Here is a 22,475-nt window from a genome sequence, read left to right on the forward strand (position 1 = left end):
GCAAGAAGGGCTCATGAAGAACCCAACCAGTCATAACAATTGCAGAACTTAAAATCAGGTGGTTTGCGCAAAACTGTTACGGGGTCCCACTATAATCAGGATTTACTAAGCCCCAAGTGTCACAAGTGGGTTGTTTACTTCTGGCATCCTGGGGTCTCAAGACACACAACAGAGATCAGGTGCACCCTTTTTGGCACTTGAACCACAAGATGGTGAGGCAGAGCAGTTCACGGCTTACCCAAGGTGCTGTGGGCTAGATACTTTGAACTCAGCATCGTAAACTGATACCACCCTTTAAGCCAATTTGCAGCCAGTGCTTTTACTTTGAAAAGTACTTTAATACATAGACACAGCTAAACACTGTGGTTTAAAATTAAAAAAAAATATATATATATATATATACAGTCCTGACTTGTAGCGTTAGTCATGCTCTCCATGACATTGCATCTCAGACCTGAAGTATTTGAAATGGGTTTTTCATAATAATGGGGTTTACAGGATTTTTGCCAAAAAAAATCAGAATTTCTCAATTGGGCCTACTAGTTTGGACACAAATTTTCCAAACAAAACAATTATGTCTTCAAATTTGATATCGACTTTCCAGAATGTAAAAATCAGCCTTACTGCTTTTGTCAAAAATGTTTCATGTAAAAAATGTAAAGCCTACTGTTCACAATAAAACTATGTCTTCCTATTACATTTGACACACTCAATAAATTATTATTCAACTCGGACCTATGCTCTGGATCAAGGTGGCCCGTAATGAAAAATGCTACTCAACCATTTTTCCTTGGTGGTGCTTGTTAGGAGCGTGTGTACTCATAGAAACAATTTTGCTCAATCACACGAAGTGCTTCCACTTTAGATGTGAGGAAGCATTTTGCACTAGAAAAAGCAGAGCGAAGAAACGAAAATTCCAGAAGCAATAGCTGCTCTCACTCTCTCATGCACTTTGTCCCTGTGTGTTTGCTGTACATTTTTACCACAAACTGCTCGGAAATATGTGATTTTATAAGATATCATTTCGGGAATTTCATGTAAAAGTAATGCAAAATTACCGAAATTACACTAATTACGCCTGTGTAATGCAAATTTTACCCGGGCAAAGGACTCACAAGCACAGAGGTCCGTGATCCTGGCCTCATTATTGTTCCGGCACCTGCCACTCTTCTTCATTAGCAGTCTCACAGGTCCAAGGAGTGATGCAACCGCAAATGGGAGAATCAAAACTTAACACTTATTAAATGCAATGAGGCAAACCCATGTTATCCAATGGAAGAGTTAGGCCGCATTGGGGTAAAAATGAATTTGTGAGTATTTCACTATCAGGACATGTAAGACTTAAATGTACAAGTCCAACCTTTATATTACAGCGCACCCTGCCCTGTGGTCTATGTAAGGCCTACTAAGGGGTGAGATATGAGAAATTAAAGGGGAGTTTATGGCCTGGGAAGGGGGTCATTTTGTTTAGTTGAATTGGTAGTTTAACCCCTTCCCTGCGGCGCGAATTTCGCCGCAGTGCTGGGATTGAATTAGGGGGCGTAACCCCTTGCGTGCTCAGCAGGACCAGGGGCACACGCCCTGCATGACGTAGGATGGCCGAGGGCCGTCCTGAGCCTGCAAGTGGTTAATAATACATACAGGCTGCAATAAGTGGGTGTCACAATAAGTGCTGCAGGCCCACTACTAGCATTTAATTCAATGCCTTGGTATAAGGTATACCCCTTTGCTAGAGACTTATGAGTAAATCAAATATGCCATCAGGTGTAAGCCAATTTTACCAGGAGGATGACTATCCTAAGGCTGACAGCCTAACACCTTGCATTTGAGGTGGGAGGTCATGCTGATGGTGTTGGTCTGGGACAGAAAATAACAACAGGAGGAATCTCGTTACCCCAGTTGAGACCCCGGTAATGTGGCAACAAACAACAACATCTCAACAGGTAATATTTCCAGGACAATTTAAACAAATGTAAATAAAAACATAAAGAAGGCAAAAAAGGAGAAAGACACCAAAATTGAGTATCACGATCTGTATTAGATGTTGTAGTGGAAAAACATGAATTTTAGACAGCAATACTCTTTCTTCAAAGGTGTAATCACACAGGTGCATACATGGTGCTCATGAAAAGGTGAGCAACATAGTGAGGCACAATTTATAGTGACCGCGCCAAAGGCATGATTAAAAATGGTACATAATATTAGACACTGGGGTCAAAATCAATTTGAAACATGTTGTCAACCCAAGGATGCCATAGGAATGCTGGGCTTTGTCAATGGTGTTTCAACCTAGGTGAATTCAGGTCATCATCAGGAGGAGAGAACACAACTTATTTGGAGACTGCTATGAGAAGGAAAAAGAAGGAGAAGCGAATCATGATGGTGTCGGTCTGGCATGCAGGCATCATTAGTATGGAAGGGGAAATGACACTTGCACAAGAAGGATTCACCTGCTCTTTTCCTCAGCTGATTATCAAGAATCTTACCCGAGAGACCACAGAATCACCTTTCTTACTTTCCATCATCCAGTAAGTAATGAAACCTGTATGCAGGAGAAAAAGCATTAGATAGTGATATTGTAGAGTCATAGCCTGTGATAATGAGGACTATAGCTTCTGCTTACCTCTGTTGGTGCCCCATTATCCTGCCCACAGCTGAAGTGTTTCTGACGATCAGCCCTTGCAGCTGTCACAGCCTAATTGCTGCACCCCCTTAGCTCCAAAACTGTAGCTCAATGACAATGTGGCTGGGTCAAGAAAAGTTAGTGTTTCCCCTTTGTGTACACTGCCACAGCGACTATGGAGGTTTGATGGTAAAATGGAGTAGGATATTACGCTCCCTGACCACTGACCAAAAAAATAATCTAGAACATGCATGTCTGTAAACAAGGTCTTAGTCATAGATTTATGCACGCTTATTATGGCTGGTGCCTCCATTCTACCTAAAAGATTATCCGGGATATGAGACCTCCAATACCATAAATAGGCCCTAATTACGATGAGACTTGGAAAGCCTCCGACCTACAGTTGGACGTTTTCCGAGTCTCATCGCTGGTTTCACTTTCGACCTCCGCATTACGATGCAGGTGGTCGGAAGTGAAACCGGATGGTCATTCCAGCTGGATTCCGACAGGCTAAGCCTGCACGTAATCCCTATGGACGTCTTTTCCGCCATAGGGATAATGATGTTGGTTTCCGACAGGCTTTTCATGTCGGGCTTTCCAACATGGAAAGCTTGTTAGAAAGCGACATTGTGGGCCCCTAGCAAAGCCCACTTCACCCTCTTAGCTCTGGTTGGGGGCCAAGAGGGCACCTATGGTCTCCCCCTGTTAATCCCTGCACCACGTGGCAGCCACCCTTAGGTGCCTGCCATGCAGGGCAGGGATGAACAGATTCTCTCATTTATCTAAGGGAGCTTGTGTAGGCTGTTTACAGCTGCAGCACAAGCTCCCAAAGAGAAATTGCAGTATGTGACCGCTTTTTGTGCAGCGGCATTGTAATGCTGCGGTTGGGGCCGACAGGAGGTCAGTCAGTCCCTATTCCGCAACGGTGTCCAACAGACTCGTAATTAGGCCTATAATGTGCAAAAATACTTACAAATGAATTAAAATAATGCATATGTGTTCCAGACAGGTGTAATAATAAGCAGGACAAATAAAGTTGTCATTAAAATAGGCATTTGTATAAATACACTTATTTAAATACGTGTTCCTTTTAGAAGATATCAATCAGTAACAGTTCCATGAAAATAATAAAGCAATATTGGAATAAAGTTAAATGAGCTATAGTGCTGGCTAAAGATAGCAAATTCTAGTGTGAGAAATTGGGTTATTTGTTGAGGGGGTTGAAAGCCCCACTCAAGCAACAACCCCAACCCATGTCAGGGTGACCCACAAAAAGTTACAAAATTAACCTGTGCTTAACCCTGGTATCTAGGCGCAAAAGCAGTCAGACTTAACTTAGAGGCAATGTGTACTGTATATATGCAACATACAAACAGTAATATAGTTAAATCACAACACAAAAAAACTTATACCATTCATTTCAATAAATAAAATGCGACCAGAACACAAAAAAATCCAATCAGTAGAACTGTAGGTTTTAAAAGCACTTATTGCCAATTAAGGATATCTGGTCATGCTGGACAAGAGCAAAGTCACAAGTTCAGGCCAAAAGCAATGGAACATAGGCTGTGCATAGGATCAGGTTTGGCCCGCTGAGAGTTGTAGCTTGTGTGCTTTGTGCAAGGTCTGCGCAACATTGCTTTTAATTTTTTTTATTGATTTATGTTCGGAACAAAGGGAAAACAAAATTAAGGTGGGGAACATCCCCGTACATGTACATACAAGAATCACCAACTCAGTGTACATTTTCGTCTATCAGATCATGTTATACATTATAAGCCTTCAAACTTAAGATGGATCACTTAGCTAACAAAACTTGCATAACAATACAGGTATTACTGCACTGGCCTCAGACATCTAGCCACATCTCAGTATCTGGGAAATACAGAAAGGTGCCCTGCCGTCAGTTCTTGTTTGGGAAAAAAATGTAGGGATAACACAGGTGCAACCTAATACTGCTATCCCTATAGGTAGTGTATAACAGTGCTATATCTCTTCATCTCGGTACATCTGTCTTACTAACAGTCGCATAGCTCTGAAAGAAACTCCAGTATCTCTTGCGACTGGTTTGGGGTGGGAGCACCTCACTGTACTGGTCAGATTGCGAGTTGCAAAAGATCATATTCCTTGTCCATTCTGCTGTTGTAGTTGCCGGGCCGCTGGCCCATCTCATTGCTATACGGCGCTTCGCTACCAGTAAGTCTATATCTACCAGGCATCACACGTCCTTTCTCAAATGCCAAAAATGCCCTAGAAGTGCCAACAACGGATCCAGGATGAGTGAGAACCCCACTATGTCCCTAAGTTTTAAAAATATTGCCATCCAGAATTTAGCTACTGTTGGGCATACCCAGGCAAGATGCAAGAGCCCCACTGGATTAGTGCTGCACATCTCAAATTCAGCAGATTACCGTAGACCGTATCTATGGAGTCTCTCCAGGGTGTAATATGTTCGATTTAAAAACTTGAACTGTATAAGCCGGTGTCTGCCATTTAAGGAGATGCGCTGTGTGGATTCAAGACAGTAACGCCATGTGATGTCATCAAGTCACGCCTAGGTCATTCTGCCCCTCCAGTCTCATCTTGGTATATGTGTGTTCATGTTCCTCTTGTATTAAACTATAAATTATGGTCACTCATTTATTCAAAATTTAGCTCGCAGAGTAAACGATAAGCGGGCAAATTCTGGGGGCTCCAACTCATCGTCTCCCAGTAATTCATGGAGAGCATGCGTTATCCTATAGAATTGGAATCAAGCTAGTGGGATAGCCTTATGACCCTCAGCTTCTATCTCTGCCCTTTTACGAGTCACGCCATCTAGAAACAAATCCCCTATTTTAGTTATCTTTAGCGTCGCTAATATAGCTAGTTCTTCTTTTTCTAAGCAAATTGGTAACCAATGGCACCACTCCAGTGGTGTCTGCCGAAAGTACAAAACTGTGCTCGCCTGCCTCTTCAGTAGATTGTGCCAAGTGTGTCTTGTGGCATTAATAGAGTCCAGTATCCCTGTCCTCTGAGACAGAGCATTGAACAATAACCATGGTAGGGGGGCAGGGCTAGCTGCTACTTTTTCAATTTTTAGGTGTGGGAGGGTATTTTCTTGGTGTTTCCAGTGGTAGGCACAGTGGCGTAGCTAGAGCTTCTGGCACGCGGGGCTGTCCCTCAGATTGCCACCCATGGCAGGTAGCGGTGGGAGGGAGGGAAGGGAGGGTCTGGGGAAAAATTACAGAGAGCAGCAGGGGTGGATTGGCAGGATAGTGTCAGGTTCCTTTGTGTGTGTTGAAGGCAAGCCCATTGAAGTGCAAGTGGTGAAGGGCACAGCTCAGCCTCTAGTCATCCTGGCTGGATGGCCCACCCAATACACACCTAGGCCCCTTTTCTTTGAATACTCAAACCCCAACAGCAGAGCCATTCCTACTCATGTGACTCAGGACACTGGCAGAAGGGATACACAGTTAGGACATAAAAGGCCAAACTTGTAAAAGTGACATTCCCAGAATTGTGACTTAAAATCTAACTTTGCCATTTAGAAGGATTTTAAATTACAATTTATTTGAGTCTAGTCAATATGTCTCTATCTTCTTCCAATCCAACGTTATCACCGATTATATGTAATAAGGTAAACCTGTGTTAGTCAAAAAGAGAGACAGGTATTGCAGCAGTGAAGAGCAACTTTAGGAGTGTTTCACTGCACTGACATGTACAACTTAAACCCACAAGTATTAACTTTTAAATACAATGCACCCTGCCCTATCAGAATGTAGGGCCTACCTTAGGGGTGACCTATAAGTATTAAAAAGGAAGGTTTAGGCCTGACAAATAAGTTTATTTTGCCAGGTCGAAATGACGTTTTAAAACTGCTCTTGCTGCAGTCACAGACCTTAGACATGTTTTTAAAGAGTTAATTTAAGGGGAGGCACAATGTGTGCTGCAAGACCACTAGTAGCATTTAACTTACATGCCATGGATACATTTAGTACCCCTTTACTAGGGACTTAAATGTGCCAATAAGGTGTAAGCCAATGTTACCATGTTTAAAGGAGTTAGCACAAGCAATTTTTCACTGGTTGGCAGTGGAGACGTGTCCAGAGTCCTAAAGCCAACAAAAAATAAATCCGTAAAACAGGATGAAGGCGGCAAATAATTTGGGGTAGTGCTACACCAAGAATGTCAGGCCTAACATTAAGGTACTACTTTAACCTTAGCTCACTTGACTTTAGATCCAACATCTCTTCACTTGTGTAGGCTAAATTTGAGGTATGAGCGAGAGACTAAACAAGATGTAGATAACTGTGAATTGAAATGTTCATTACATGATTGTTTATTTGTGTATGAAGATATTGGTATTTTGTGAAGGCTGAGACCGAGGGCATCAATGGGAGGGCTCTTTTTCTGGTTCTTAGGTGTAATACTATGATAGTGCTTCATGCCTTCTAAAGTGTTATTAACCGCATGCGCGCTAGCGGTTGTCCCACTGAGCGCTGAGATTTTGAAAATCCAGCGTTACGTGACAAGGTCAGCTCGTCACACGCACAGTGCAGGTAACGCCCATGACGAGCTGACCATGTCACACGCATCGAAGGGGTTAAAGGTTTTTGTAAAGGTAAATGTGGATACCCATGTGGTTTCGTCATTGATTTACTATGCTATAAGATAGTAATTGCTATATACTAAAACGTAGTATTGTCAGTGTGAAAACATATTTATTTCTATAGGTACATTTCTCCACCCTACCTTTACTCAGGACATTGGGGATATTTCCGCTCTACTTTCTTCACAGTTGTCAGTCAAGCACTTTTGCTTAATGAGTTGTAAAAACTACGCTCAGAGTAGGGACAATGGCCTGGGAGTAGGGAGGTGTCTTTTCCTTTGGCAGTCGTGGAGGGCCCTGGCGCTTAATTAACTGCAAAGGTGCCAAGTAAATGTCAAGTGTTTGAAGGGAAAGAATGGAATGGTGCACCCACAAAGGTACAGATTAACACATTTTCAAGTCAATTTTTTAGAAAACGTCTACCTGTATTTAATTCAATTTCAAAATGAAAGATCCAAAAACCAAAGCATCCAGCCAATGCAGTTTGTTCAAATTCAATTGAACTTCATCAGGGCTTTTTCTTATAACTTGTTGCGTCAATAATATCCATGTTTAGAGGGTTGTGTATGGTGTTGGATCATTCATTTCAATATGGCCTTCCGCACCAATCTGGCAGGTTCTTATGTTAAGTTCCAATAGCAATAGAGGTATCAGTATCCTCCATCCAATACCAGGAACTGTATCTGGAATGCACCGTCCGCATCCGGCTTTCTGAATTGGAAGAAATGCGTTGGCTGGATACTTTCGTTTTTGGATCTAACATTTTAAAAGAGGAAGTTTTCTAAAAAAAATTTACTTGAAAGTTCGTTAATCTGTCTCTTTGTGGGTGCACCATTCAATTCTTCCAAGTATTACTCTGCTCTGCAGCAATATCATACAACGCCTGATATTGGAATTGAAGTGCACCAAACAATACTAACTGCAACTGTGTGTTACGTGCGGTTGAGGTATCCACCGTTGATATATATCCAACTTTCTTTTTGCTAAATGTCACGTGTTACCTGAAGTCCAGCCTTTGTCCCCCTGGTCAGGTTGGTACCAAACTCAGGGCCTGATTCACAAAGGCAAATTTACGAATAGTATCTTCACTAGTGCGGAGACTCCCACATAAAAATATAGGCAAGTGAGCACTCTTAAATATACTATTCATAAATCCCTTTGTGAATAGCAAACAATTGTTTCCTTAGTGAATCAGGCCCCCAGTAAGAGAAAAGCTATCTTTGAATCATTTTTGAGTGACCACAGAGGAGGTGACTGCTCATTACACAGGCCACATCTTTGGTTGGGAACACAAGCTCTGCACAAGGGTAGAATGGTTTCCCTATCTTAAATGTTTGGAATAAGGTGCACTGTGGTTTGCAGTAGGACAAAAAAATAATGGTGGCAAAAACTGGGTAGGGTTGCTCCTGGGAACATTTACCCCATTGGTTAGGGAAAAGCAAGGAGTCATCCCAACCCACTAGCTGGTGTCAGGCATAAATGAGTCACCATTAGACATCTTCCTCAGAACAGTTTCTGGACCTGTGGAAAAAAATAGGAATACTGCCACATAGTGTTTGAGACTTGTGAGGAGACTTGTAGGGCTGGATCTGCCACACTTGTACCCTGGACAAAGAAGTGGACTCCAAGGGTCAGTTAGCTGACCGCGTATGTGGCTATAGGACACAACAAGTTGCAAGAGGCCTTTTTCCATAAAGTGCCCCATAGATCAGAAGCAACTCAACCAGAACTGGATCTTGTTGGCTTCTGCCTGACACCCTAAGAGTCTGTAAGTGGGACGCTTGAGGTGCTGGGGACCTTAAAAAGTTCCAGAGCTCCATTGGCACCAACATGCTTCAGGCATTTGGCCTTCATTCAATATTGGTGGCTGCAGTTTCAGTAACAACCCATTCAAGAGGATTTTTCTTTTCAAAAAGTGAGAAAGTTCCATTCTGCATTGGTACTTTTATTTTAAAAAGTGACAAAGTCCCTTCTGATGCTGATACTGAAACTTTGTCTAACTTTTTGACTTTCAGACTTTCAATGGGACTAATCCACTTTGTTTATCTGATCCTGGTCCCATCACAGTCAGCCTCAAATTGCCCCTAGATCTAGGTCTGCCACAACAATTGACTACCTTTTGAGCTTTACAGCACTATCTTCACTTCAGTATTTAAAAAATCATAACTTAGGTTCCTCTTATTGGATTTTTGTAATTTTACTTATGGAATTTAGAAATTTTTATGTGCGAAGACTCAGCATTTGAAAAGCTTCGACTCGCAAAAGATCTTAAACTTACACAAAAGTGTAAAGTTTACCTTTGTGAATCAGGCATTTTTTCTCTATTTTTCGTAATTGCAGTCTGAATTTTACTGTGTTTTATCTTTGATATTGTAACTGTTTTGGTACTTCTAATGCTTTATAGGTTTTTTTGTAAAGTTAAGCCTCTCTCCTCTGTACAATAGCCACCAGGTGCTGAATGTAGGTTTAAATAATTAAATCTTTGACACAACTTAAATGGTTAGCAATATTACTACTTGTGACGTACTATTATCCACCACAATTAATAATTCGCTTTCTTACAGTGCCTCTACTGTATCTCATTATTCACACATGAATGTATTCTAATAAAAGATGTTGTTTTGATTGGACAAGGATACTTATGCCATTAATATATACTCTTAAACACACAATTTATATTGTTGTTTCTTTCATTTCAGAATCCATCACGTGTGGTTAGCCCTGTGATTGACATTATTAACTTGGATACATTTGCTTATATTGCAGCTTCATCAGACTTGAGGGGAGGTGAGTGTGGATCAATGGAAGACAGGTGTCCTTTAACATGTGTTTAGCTTGGAGGGCATCAAAAGTTTCAATGTGTTTCCATGCTTCATGAGCTTCTATGCTTTCAAAAACTGAAATGTTTAAATCCTATATCTAATGTATGGGAAACCCCCTATCTCTTGGCGAAAATTATTTGTCTCTATCTAAGTATCATAAAATAGGCAATACTATCTTTAGATTTCAGGTATTAAGATGCTAAGTATAAAACAATATCCCTTTAGATGTCCACAGGATCGCAGAATGACACTGAGCATAGCTTTGACCTTGCACTGAAGAGGATGAATGCCTGGTCTGACCTACGTCTAGGCCCTGTATCAAATCTCCCCATGCCTGGTCCAACTCTTGCCAAACCCAAGCCAAAGGCCAGGCGTGCTGGACCGTGGTCAGATCCTGCAGGCAACCCTTACCCTGTCCACCAGGGGCAGCCAACCCCACCACGCACAGCCAAAGCTTCTGCACAGTGGCCGGGTTCAATCAATCAATCAAGAAATTTGTATAGCGCGCTACTCACCCGGAGGGTCTCAAGGCGCTTTATGGGGGGGTCCGCTACTGCTCGAACAGCCAGGTCTTGAGTTGCTTCCTGAAGGAGAGGTGGTCTTGGGTAAGACGGAGGTGGATGGGGATTGAGTTCCAGGTGTTGGCTGCCAGGTAGGAGAAGGATCTTCCTCCCATGGTGGCTCTTCGGATGCGTGGAACGGCGGCGAGGGCGTGGCTGGTTGATCCAAGTTGGCGGGTGGGAGTGTAGAAGGTCAGGCGGTCGTTGAGGTACCTGGGGCCTAGGTCATGGAGGGCTTTGTGTGCGTGGGTGAGGAGGCGGAACGTGATTCTTTTGCTGACGGGGAGCCAGTGCAGATCTTTCAGGTGTCCGGAGATGTGGCTGTGGTGGGGGATGTCCAGGATGAGTCGTGCGGAGGCGTTCTGGATGCGTTGGAGTCTTTTCTGCAGTTTGGCTGTGGTTCTGGTGTAGAGGGTGTTTCCGTAGTCCAGTCGGCTGGTGACAAGTGCCTGGGTGACCGTCTTCCTGGTTTCGGTGGGGATCCAACGGAAGATCTTTCGGGTTGGCCACTTGTGGAGGGTTGAGTGCTAGGTCTAAATGCCACCATGCCATGCATCCAATACCCTCCTGTGGACAGTCAAATTCTATGCTCAGTGACAGTGCTTTGAGAATAGGATAAAAAATACCCCAAAATTCACAGGAAAAAAGCAAAGGTTAAAGTGACATTAATGTTAGGTATTTATGAGAAGATCTTACTTTACATTTAAAAAATGCCATCTTTCTGCTCCCTTGCCCACCCCCCTTTGGTTATGCAACCCCTGCACGGACACCCACATTTTCAATTTAATTTAAATACTTCAGTACCACTTAACAAGTGGCACTCCAAGCTACACGGGGACCATGCAAGTTTCACTTTTTAACAGTTGGTCAGTACTGCAGTACTCCTGGGATACTAAATGAGAGGCCTTCAAACCTCATGGAAGGCCTTTTTACGGGCCCTAGGAGTACAATGGGACCAGTGGCACAAAGTTTTTATTTTTTATTTGGACAGCCGGTTTTTCAGAATCGCTTTTCAGGATTTCTATAAGAATTGACATTGGAAAATGCATTTTGGGACTCCCCCAGCCCTTTGTTCTTGGTTCCAACTTGACGGATCACCCCACAACCTTTCAAGATAGACCTGAGGTGGATGAACATTTTGTTTGAGAAGTCCTGTGCAGGTTTGTCAAATGGTGGCAAATTTATTAGCAGTATATATATATGCTCACAAAACTCAGGGTCGCATTAGTACAGGATCGCTTTGTTTTGACATATGTATCTATGTCAAAACAAAGCAGTCCTGTACCAATGTGACCCTGAGGATGTACAGGTTTGTGAGCTTTGTATGAACTATGTATGACAGAATAAAACAATTATAAACTGCCTGATCATAGTACTGGTAACTTTAAAATAGTTTGAAGCAATGCTCGTTTAATAATTATAATTAAATGCAAACTGTGTTTTTATTTAACAGTGATAGAAACTCAAAACTACTTTGAGGTCTACAGTGATTAACACTACAAGTGCCAGCATTCCCACTTGGGTATAAAAGGAAAAGCAATTAACATCATTTGTTATACCTTTTTTGAAGAAGGAAACATACAAATAATGTACATGGAATTACCCAAAGGTAATGCTTTCATTCTCAGACATAAAAGACAAGAAATATAAAAAAACTCAACATATAAAAAAGCTCAACATGTTGAAAGAAGCCCGCTTCTAAATCTTGAAAAAACTCATTTTCAAAAGAGTTTTACACAAAGTATATCACAAATGACATTCTTACCAGACCTTACCAGTCTCACGAGGTCAAAAGCAGGAACGAGTACTGTATGCCTTTGTTGACCACAGTTGCCACTGGATAATTAACAGATTTTATAGCCAATCTTTAGAACATTTTACTTGCATTACTCTAGGAGTAAGTGGTGCGTATATGAGAGGGGCAAGCACCTGGCTCCCTTTTTCTCAAAGTGGTATTGGAGATGTGTTGTGTAAACTGAGTCTGTGATTCAGATTTACAAGGTTAGCGTTCCCACCTACAGGCGACACGAGTGACCTTAGTTCAATGCACTTATACTTGAATGTGAAAGACAGGTTTCTGTAGCCCCACAGAACCCCACCCATTGCATATTTAAATAGAGTGAATGCTTTTCGGTTACTAACAGTCCCTAAACAGGGATCCAGGGACATTATGGTGATCAGAAACAAACCTTTTATTCTCTTTAATCATACACACACAAGATATGCTAAGGAAAAAGACACTTAAACTAAAAAGCGTGTTTAATTCAACAGATGCACCCTGTTGTTTAACACATCTAAAATTACCAAACATAATATGACTGAAACAGCACAAATGCACATTGTAAACAATGAAAATTAAATTAAAATTTCTAGCATGTTTAAAATGCCAAACCTAAGACCTTAAAACCTACTTCTATGTGCTATACTCGGGAAGCATGTAAGATAGAATAACTCTGATCTAGATTTTCTTGGGGAGGATGAGTGCACTGCATACCTTAATTACAGTGAAACACTTTAATTATCAGGAGTGAAGGAGGCCATGTTCTCCACAAAAGGCAAACACACACTCAGCATCAGCTCCTCCCAGGCTCAGGCTTGATACCAGCTTTCAGTTGAAAGTGTAATATGGTGGCAGCATCTTTGGCAGGCAGGATCATCTTCTGGTCTGGCAGTATCTTGGTTGCAATAAGCTGTTGCGAAGGACTTCTCCTGACAGGTAGTCAAGCAGCAGTCCTTTTATAAAGTATCTTATCTTTTTAAGTTCAAGTTTATTGAAACCAAGCACAACAAAAAAATGAGAAAACAATGCAGCAAAACAGAATGAGATGATAATAAACCAGATAACAGTAAAATAAAAGGCTCATACAAATGGAATCAATAAACACTTATAGCTAAATCTTAAAGGGAAAAAGAGGGGAGAAATAAAACAAGGGTATATTTTAAAAAGGCATAATAGGAGTTATAATAAAAGTAAAACATAGTATGCATATAAAAGAGTAATAAAAGGAGAGAATGATTAAATAGAAAATACATCTTAATAACCACATATGGAAAAAGTGAAGTAAAAAGACAATTAAGAGATACTTATGGAGGTTTTCGAACATCATCTGAGGAATTGACATGAGCAGCAAAGTGGTGGAAGTTGGGGAGGAAAGTGTGGAAAAGAAGATAGTAAGTGGAATCCATAATAGGTCTCTTTTTATAGCAAGGGAAACAGGGGTGACGTAATTGGTATCAAGTCTATGATGAAAACAGATACTGTCCCACCAAGCAGAGTAAGTGACCTTTGTAAGGTCTTTCCAGTTGGAGGTGATCAAATGAAAGGCGACTGCAAGAAAAAGGTCAAGAAGTTTAAAGTGAGAAGGGGATTGAGGTAAGTCTGGGGATAAGGAACCTAGGAGGACATTAGAGGGGGAAAAGGAAAGAGACATGTTAAAAATAATATTAATACGGGACCAGACTAAACCCCAAAAAGCAACAATAGAGGGGCAATGAAATAACATGTGGAAGAGGGCTGCACTCGAGCATGGACAGGACCAACATTTGGGAGAAAGGTCAGGGGAGAACAAGGCCAATTTTGCTGGGGTAAACAACAAACGCTGGTAAAGGAAATAAAGAGTTTGGGTAGTATTGGCAGCTCTTGACGTTTTATGGATTTTTAACCATAATTTGTCCCACAAGGGGATCGGCCAGGATATTGACAAATCACATTCCCAAGCCAACTCAGTTTTCGATTTGAGACGTTCAGAGGAAGATATAAGACATCGGTAAATACGAGAAGCCGGAGGAGAAGTATGTAGGAGAGGAAAGAGAGTGGAACAGGACGGAGGTAAATCAGAAGATGCAGGAAGAGATTGCAAATATTGAAGAAGAGAAGGAATGAGAAGATCATATTGTTTCCGAAAAGAAGTGGGAAGAAGAAATTGAGTTTGAAGATCCTGAAAGGGGGAAGAACGTTATCAGACAGAACCTGAGAAATCCAAAATAAACCTTTGGATTTCCATGATTTCCAGAAGAAAGAACGATTGATGATGCGAAGTGCTTTATTGTGCCAGATAGGTTGTTGAGATAAAGATAAGAGAGAAGGATAGGAGGAGGGTAGAAGTGGAGATAAAAGATGATACGAGTGAGCAATAACAGGGGAGTGAAAGAAAGAGGCATTAGCAGAAAAAGTGAGAGCTTCAGGAAAGTCGAAAGGCGAAATAAGGGATTTTTCCAAGGACAACCAGACTGGAGGATAGGTGGGAGTATCCGAAGAGAGCCAACAAGAGGCCTGTTTAAGGATAATAGAAGAGTGATAGGACTTAAAGTCAGGAAACTTAAGACCATCGATCGACTTATCCTTTTTTAGAGAAGACAAAGCGATGCGTGGAGGTTTATTCTTCCAGAGAAATTTCTGTAGGAGAGAGTCTAAGCGTTTAAAATAATAAATAGGTATGCGGACTGGTATCATAGAGAGTGAATAAAGAATGACATTTTAATCGAGTCTAATCTTCCCCACCATGAAAGATAAAGAGGATGACATCTAGTGACAGAATCAGTGAGTTTTTTTAGTGATATAGTCAAAATTAGCCTTCAAGGTGTTGGGAATAGTAGGGGAGAACCATAATCCTAAATACTTAACTTTGAGAGGTTGCCAGGAAAAACCAGTTTGGTGGAAAAAGTGAGGAAGACATAGGATATTGAGGGTTAAAACTTCGCATTTATCGCGATTAAGGCGATATCCAGAAACCGAGGAGAAGGCGTCAACCTGACGAAGAAAAGCAGGTAAAGAGGACTCCGTGTTAGAGCAGTATAAAAGGATATTGTCTGCATAAACAAACAGTTTAATCTGATTGGGACCTGGGTTATAGCCAGTGATTTGGGCATCCTGTCGCAACTTTGTCAGGAACGGCTCCAGGGCTACAATAAACAAAAGAGGGGATAGGGCACAACCTCTAGAGAGGGAAAAATAATCAGAGATTTTCCTGTTAGCGAAAATGGAAGCTCTAGGGCCTGAATATAAAAGGGAGATAAGAGAAATTAATTTAGGGGGGAAGCCAATCCAAGTGAGGGCATGGAACATAAAATCCCAACCGATCCTGTCAAAGGCCTTTTCGGCGTCTAAAGTAATGGCTGCAAGCGGATACTGTATCGAAGAGGCCTTACTCAGTACATTAAAGAATTTTCTAGAGTTGTCGGAAGCTAAACGACCTTTGACAAAGACGGATTGTTCGGGACCAATGAGTTCAGGGAGGATGGGATCAATACGTAAGGCAAGCAATTTGACAAAGATCTTATAGTCCGTATTTACAAGGGAGATGGGGCGATAGTTCTTACAAAAAGAGGGGTCTTTGTTATCCTTAGGGATAAGGCAAATCATGGCTTCTTGAAAAGTACCAAGGGAAGAGCCATTCGCAATAAAAGAATTGAATAGGAGGAGCATGTGTGGAAGAAGAAGTTTGGAAAAATGGGAATAGAATTCAATAGAAAAACCATTGGGGCCAGGCGCTTTGCCGCGTTTCAAAACGGAGACTGCGTGGGAAAGCTCTGTCAGAGTGATATCGGTTTCAAGAGGAGCAAAATCAATGTGGGAAGAAGGGGGAGAGGCAAGAGAATGAAAGTAGGAGGATAAGTCAGAGGGAAGGGGTTGAGATTCAGGTTTATAAAGTTGTTTATAGAAAGTGACGAACTCCTGTAAAATAGCTTCATTTTAAAAATGGGAAGTGCCACCAGAGGCTGTGATGGAAGCAATGCGGGTGCGTTCCTGACGAGTTTTCAGATAAGAGGCTAGCAGCTTCCCCATTTTATTCTGGCCTCTGTAATAGCGAGCACTACTTTTCAAAAGATAGGAAGCCGCAGCATCAGTGGACATTTTATTGAAAGCAATTTTGGCAGTGATAAGTTCTTTTAAAGAAGGGTCTGTAGGGGAGCGGTAATAGGAATATTCTAATTGTTTAATTTTAGAAAGGAGTTGGGAGGATTGTAACTCAAAGTTCTTCTTTTTATGAGAGACATAATTCATTATAAATCCTCTAGGGGTCGCTTTAAAGGAATCCCAAATGATAGATGGTGAGGAGTCAGAAGTAGTGTTGGTATTGAAAAAATCTTCGATAAAGGAACTGAATTGGCCTGAAAACTTAGGATCTGCAAGGAGAGATATTTAAAACGCCATCTGCCTGAGGAAGGGGAGAAGGGGATGAGGTCAAGGTTAACACTGACTGGGGCATGATCAGATATGAGGAAAAGGTACATTGGGTAAGGGATTTACAAAGAAAAAGATATTCAATGCGAGATTGAGATTTGTGGAGAGGGGAGAAGAAACTAAATTCTTGGAGGTCAGGGTGGCATAATCTCCAGACGTCAGTAAGAGATTTGCGTCGAATAGCAGTGATGAATTGATTATGCATTCTAGACTGGACAAATTTAACAGGAGAGTTTCTATCAAGTTCAAGTTCAAGTTCAAAAGCTTTTATTCGATTTGTACATACAAATCATACAAGCAAAGGTACATAATTGAAATATTAAAATCACCATATAATCTCTCCTAAAGAGGTAAAAAGGCTAAAGTGCAGCAAATAGTAAGTGATCATGCCTCTTTAGGTCAACATATTGTTATAAAATACGAAACATTCTTACATGGACAAACTGGGGATCAGTAGGAGTTACTCACTAGGCCTTTCCTGGGAACTGTACATTAAAATTATTAAGTAATCATTCAATACTGTGGACCTCTACATATATAATAATACCTTAATTACAGAAATTGATATAAGGTTTAAAAAAGAAAATGAATGCATATATATACAGACAGGAGTGTTAACGGTAATATCATCATAAACAGTTCCTGGCAGCTGTATAACATAAGTACAGACAGGTAAGTAAACATTATTAAAGTACAATACTTTTCCTGGCAGCTGTACATTTTAAAATAAAAGTAGCCAAGAAGAAACAGATCTCCTCGTTCTCTAATGAAGATAAAAATATCAATGCTGTTTGTGTGGTATAAATGTTATATTTGATAAAAATTGGTTTAAGGTATTTTAACCTGAGAAACTGAAAAAATTTACAAAAAAGTAAGAAATGGCAACTACTCTGCCGGGAGGTACTATCACACGGACAGGGTATGTTTGAACTGGTTTTTGTGTTTGGAAAAGCAACCAAGTGGTGAACAATGCCCAATCTAACCCGTGTTAAAACATACTGGTGAGAGGGGCGAGTCACATATGCAAGATAGGATTGGAGTCCAGGAGCTAGATTTAAATCTTTGTAGAATTTCACAGTGACAAGATTGCCAATGGTTTTATTTCGCTCAGCTTTACGAAAATTTAAAAACGTCTTAATTTCTTTTTTTGAAATGGAAACAACCTTTTCAGGCTCACGGAACACATCAATGTTAAAAAGAAGGAGATACCAGCGATGAATGTATCTTAACCATAATATACGTGAGGAATGATCCAAACCTATACAATCAAGGATAATATCCTGAGTGAATCGAGTCTCTGGCTTAGCCCAAATAGAACGCCACAATAAGAGTGGCCGAACTGCTGCTAAGTCAGAAATATACTCGATCCCGACTTCTTCATGGATCAACTGGATGGAGGCAGAAGGGGGAACACATAACAACCTCCTTAAGAACTTGTTTTCCTCCTTCTGCAGGGAAGTACCCTCGCAGTGTCCCCACACCCCTGCCCCATACAGAGCAGAGGAAACACAACATACATTGTATATGTTCATCATATCTAAGATACTTCGTGAGCCAAGTTTAGAGGCAAAACGAAATATGCTACTAGTAGACCGTAGCATTTTTATTTTTACAGCATCAAATTCCACGTTCCAGGACCCACTATTATTATATGTTATTCCCAGATAACAAAAGGACTTAACAGAGGTCAACTTTTCCTTATCTAGGAAAAAAGTATGCTTTGCCTGCTTGGCTGCCTGACCACATGACATTACATACGTCTTTGTTTTGTTCACACGAAGCCGCCTAGCTTGAATAAACTGCATGAAATTATCAATTAGGCGCTGTAGGCCCATCTGTGTTCGAGATAAAAGAACAGCGTCATCCGCATAAAGTAACAGCGGAACAGGTTTACCACCAATCAGGGGGGCCTCTGCTGGGATGTCGGTCAAGGATCGGTCGACACCATTAATAAAAAGGGAAAATAGAAGCGGGGCTAAAACGCAGCCCTGGCGTATGCCCCGAGACACTCTAAAGAACGGGGTACATTCACCAAGGGTGCCATAGCGGACTTTGCATGAAAGTTTTTCGTACAGTCTAGCTAAAAAATAAACTATTTCCCTTGGGGCCCCTGCATCAAGCAGAACCTCCCAGAGAATATTATGGTTAACCAAATCAAAAGCGCTGCTCAAATCAGCAAAACATAAAAAGAGGTTGCCACTTTTAGCCACAGTATATTTACTGATTAAAAGGTCCAGATTTACGCATTGGTCCAGTGTGCCCAGGCCTTTGCGAAAGCCATATTGGACTCTAGTTAAGATGTTAAAATCAGTTGCCCAGTCTTCTAGCCTCTTCAGCAAAATCCTACTTATCACCTTTACAGAGGCGTCCAGTAGTGAAATTGGACGATAATTAGAGGCCTCTGATTTGTCACCTTTCTTATGTAAAGGAATGATAATCGATTGACCCCAAGTGGATGGAAATTCACTTTCAGTCGCACAGTTAAAAACCCTCATCAAAATGGGAGCCCATAAAGCTGTTTCATCTTTATATAAATCCAGCGGGACCCCGTCAGGGCCAGGGGCCTTGCCTCCTTTACTTAAAGAGATTGCTTCATGGCATTCTTCTAGTGTTATAGCCATTGAAAGGGGCAACCATGGGTTTATATCAGATGGTGGTGACTCAGAAGTTGACCCTTCTGGATTAAAAATTTTGGAAAAATGATTAACCCAATCGCTACATGCCACATATGAGGTCAGTTCTGGAACGTTTTCTTTATTGAGAAACGGGCTATTAATTGTTTCCCAGTTTCTATCAAGGATAGGGTCAAGGACTTGATTGCAATCGCCACCAAAAATAATATACTCATCAAGTGAAACCAATTTGTCAGAAATAAGTGGCCAAAAGGTATTATCAACTGAGACAGGAGCATAAATATTGAAAATAACCAGGGATATGTTGTCAATTAGCAATTTGATAAGCACCCAACGTCCATTAGAATCAAAATCCTGATGAGTAACAGAAACAGTAAACTTTTTGTGAACTAAAATAACAACCCCATTCTTCTTACCCAAGGCTGGGGAAGAAAAAACATTTCAGACCCAAAGTCTTTTTAGTTTAGAGGATTCAATGTCCGAAAGATGGGTCTCTTGCGACATGGCAATGTCTGTTTTCAATCGAGCCAAATGGGATAAAACATGTTACCTTTTAATGGGATTATTTAATCCTTTAACATTCCATGAGGTAACTTTGAATGTAACAAATTAAGAGTAATCATGTGAATACAAACAGCATACAATGCAATACATAACTGTGAAATTATAATCTGATGGAAAGAAGAAAAGATAGAATTGGAAACATAGAAAAAAGAAGGAGAAGAGTAGAAAAGAAGAAAAACAGTTGGAGAGAAGGTGACAGTAAAAGAAGAAGAAAGGAAGAAGTACCATGTAGTGGAGGGTAGAGAAGGAGTGAGAAAAGGGGAGATAAGCAGATGAAAAAAGAGAAAGGAAAAGAGAGAAGGAGAAAAAACTGGAGAGGGTAAAACGAGAACAATATATATGAACAACCATAGGAAAACAAGAACCAAAAACATACCTACAGAGGGAGGATTCAAGGAGAGATGGGGATGGAGGGAACCAGACGGGGTGAACAGCGAAACCGGGAACTAGCAAAACGGAGGACCAGGAGGCATCACGTCAGATGAAGGGGAAAACTGTGAGAAGAAAAACAACAACATGAAAATAGGCAATGGGGAAACGGAAGAAGAAGCACGAAAGGATGTAAGTCAGTCAGTAAACCGACAAGATAAACAACAGTGAAATGGGGGGAACACATAATCAGCCGTTAGTTGAGGACGAAGAATCCATAGCATCCGAATGGTGAGCGTTGATGAAACTCTGAAGGCGGAGGGGATCCTCGTAGATTGTTATAAGTGACCCTGAATAGGCAAGGATGAAAGAGTCCGTAACGAGCGCCCATAGCGCGAAGAGCAGTTCTCATATTAAGGAAGGCCTTCCTTCTGTTTGCAGTGGCCTTGGCGTAATCCTGGGCAAAAAATAAGGTGGATCCAGACCAAGTGACACGCTGGGATGACTTAGCTGCAGAGAGGACTTTCAACAAGTCTGTATATTCCAAAAAATAAAGGATTACCCCTCTTGGCTTCTGTGAGGGGGAGGCAGTAGAGGAAGGGCGGCCCAATCTGTGCGCTCTTTGAATGTTAAGAGTGGTGCCCTCTGGCATATGGAGGACCTTAGGGAGGAAAGATTTGAAGAAAGTAAGGGGGTCTGACCCCTCCTGTCCTTCCTCAAGGCCATAAATACGGAGGTTGTTGCGCCTATTATGGTTTTCAAGCTCCTCGACCTGTCTCTGTAGTGTGAAAACTTGAGATTGGAGAGGCGAACGCTTTTCACAGGTATCCGTAAGGGAAGAAATAGAGTGTTCCATCGCCGTTACTCTATTGTCGATTTGCGACCAGTTGTCGGTGAGAACTTGGAGTTTTGCATTTGTTTCCTCCATAAAGGGTCGCAGTGCTCTAATCTCTTCCAATAAAATCTCCATAGAGACAGAGGAGGCAGGTTTAGGGATAGAAGGAGGATTTTGCTTGAGGTGTTTAGAGAGAGATTTCCCTGATGCCGTTGTAGCAGAATCCGACGCTGCCATATTGTCTGCCTGAGGAGGAGATATTGAGTCTTGAATACGGGAGAATTCGGTAAATAGCTTTGAATTCTTGATGAAGATATGCCTTGGAGAAGCTTTCGAAGAGAGAGTGCCCTTCAGTTTGCCCATAAGAAAAATTGGCAAAAGCGCAGCCAAAAATGACGTAGAAATTGTGAGAAGTAAAATATCACAAAATGGCCGCCAGGTTCAAAGTCAGTCAGAAAAAAGGGGCATCAAAGATAAAATTGGAGACATGGGGAGAGGTGAAAGCGTAACTAAGAGGAAGAGTGGAGCCAGGAAGGACGTTATCAACGTTGGAGAAAAAGCCACAGTCTTTCCGAGGAAACATAAAAGATCGGCATCTCAGCGCGCCAGGAAAACAAATTGGCGGTTGCAAGGCAGCGGCGAGACAAGAAACTCACATTGTCAATAAAGTTGTGAATTCTCTGCCGAGAGGAACCGCGAATGTCCAAGAAGGAGGAGTAGATGTTCCGATGTCCTCACATCCGAAAAATAGCGCTGAGGGAGCACGGGAAGTTAACAGCCTGCAAAGGTCTCCGGAGAGCTTCACCCGAGCGCCGCCATCACCATCGGGTGCCAAGCCACGCCCCCCATACAGTATCTTATCTAAGATGGAATTCCCAACATCACTATAGAAATGAGCATCAAGTTGCTGGTCTAAGACACATACTTGTCAACACTTAAGGTAAAAATATGACAATTCGGACTACTCTGTTTTGGCTATTTTTTTTTTACCTTGAAATTGAGATGCCAAGGCACTTGTTCCAAAATGATGTTGCATTAGGTGTTTTGTTTATGTCTATATTTAAATTACTTGATACTTTCACAGTTATTGGAAATATAAGGACAGATGACATCTGCGTCAAAGGCACACATGTTGATGACTCTGCAAAAACCCACAAAATGGAGCCACGGCCTACTTAAAATGGAGTCTGGCCTTGTGTCTTTATGTCAGATGGAAGAAGAGCTATATCATGAAATGTTCAAGGCTGTGACAGTAGGACCATTTTCTGAAGTTGTCTCTTCTTAACCACCATTA

At 41.4% G+C, this 22,475-nt stretch overlaps 1 protein-coding gene across 3 annotated transcripts in view; it reads left to right on the forward strand.

Moving 5' to 3' along the window:
- GALNT14 (polypeptide N-acetylgalactosaminyltransferase 14) overlaps positions 1-22,475 on the forward strand; it is a 1,224,485-nt gene that overhangs the window by 934,098 nt on the left and 267,912 nt on the right. For all 3 annotated transcript variants that reach the window (XM_086927980.1, XM_086927979.1, XM_086927981.1), the window contains exon 7: positions 9,914-10,001. In XM_086927980.1, the coding sequence (XP_086784106.1) occupies positions 9,914-10,001 (88 nt within the window). The remainder of the gene's footprint in view (positions 1-9,913; positions 10,002-22,475) is intronic.

The sequence above is a fragment of the Lissotriton vulgaris genome, chromosome 6 (assembly GCF_964263255.1).
Source record: "Lissotriton vulgaris chromosome 6, aLisVul1.2, whole genome shotgun sequence".
Classification (NCBI taxonomy): Eukaryota; Metazoa; Chordata; class Amphibia; order Caudata; family Salamandridae; genus Lissotriton; species Lissotriton vulgaris.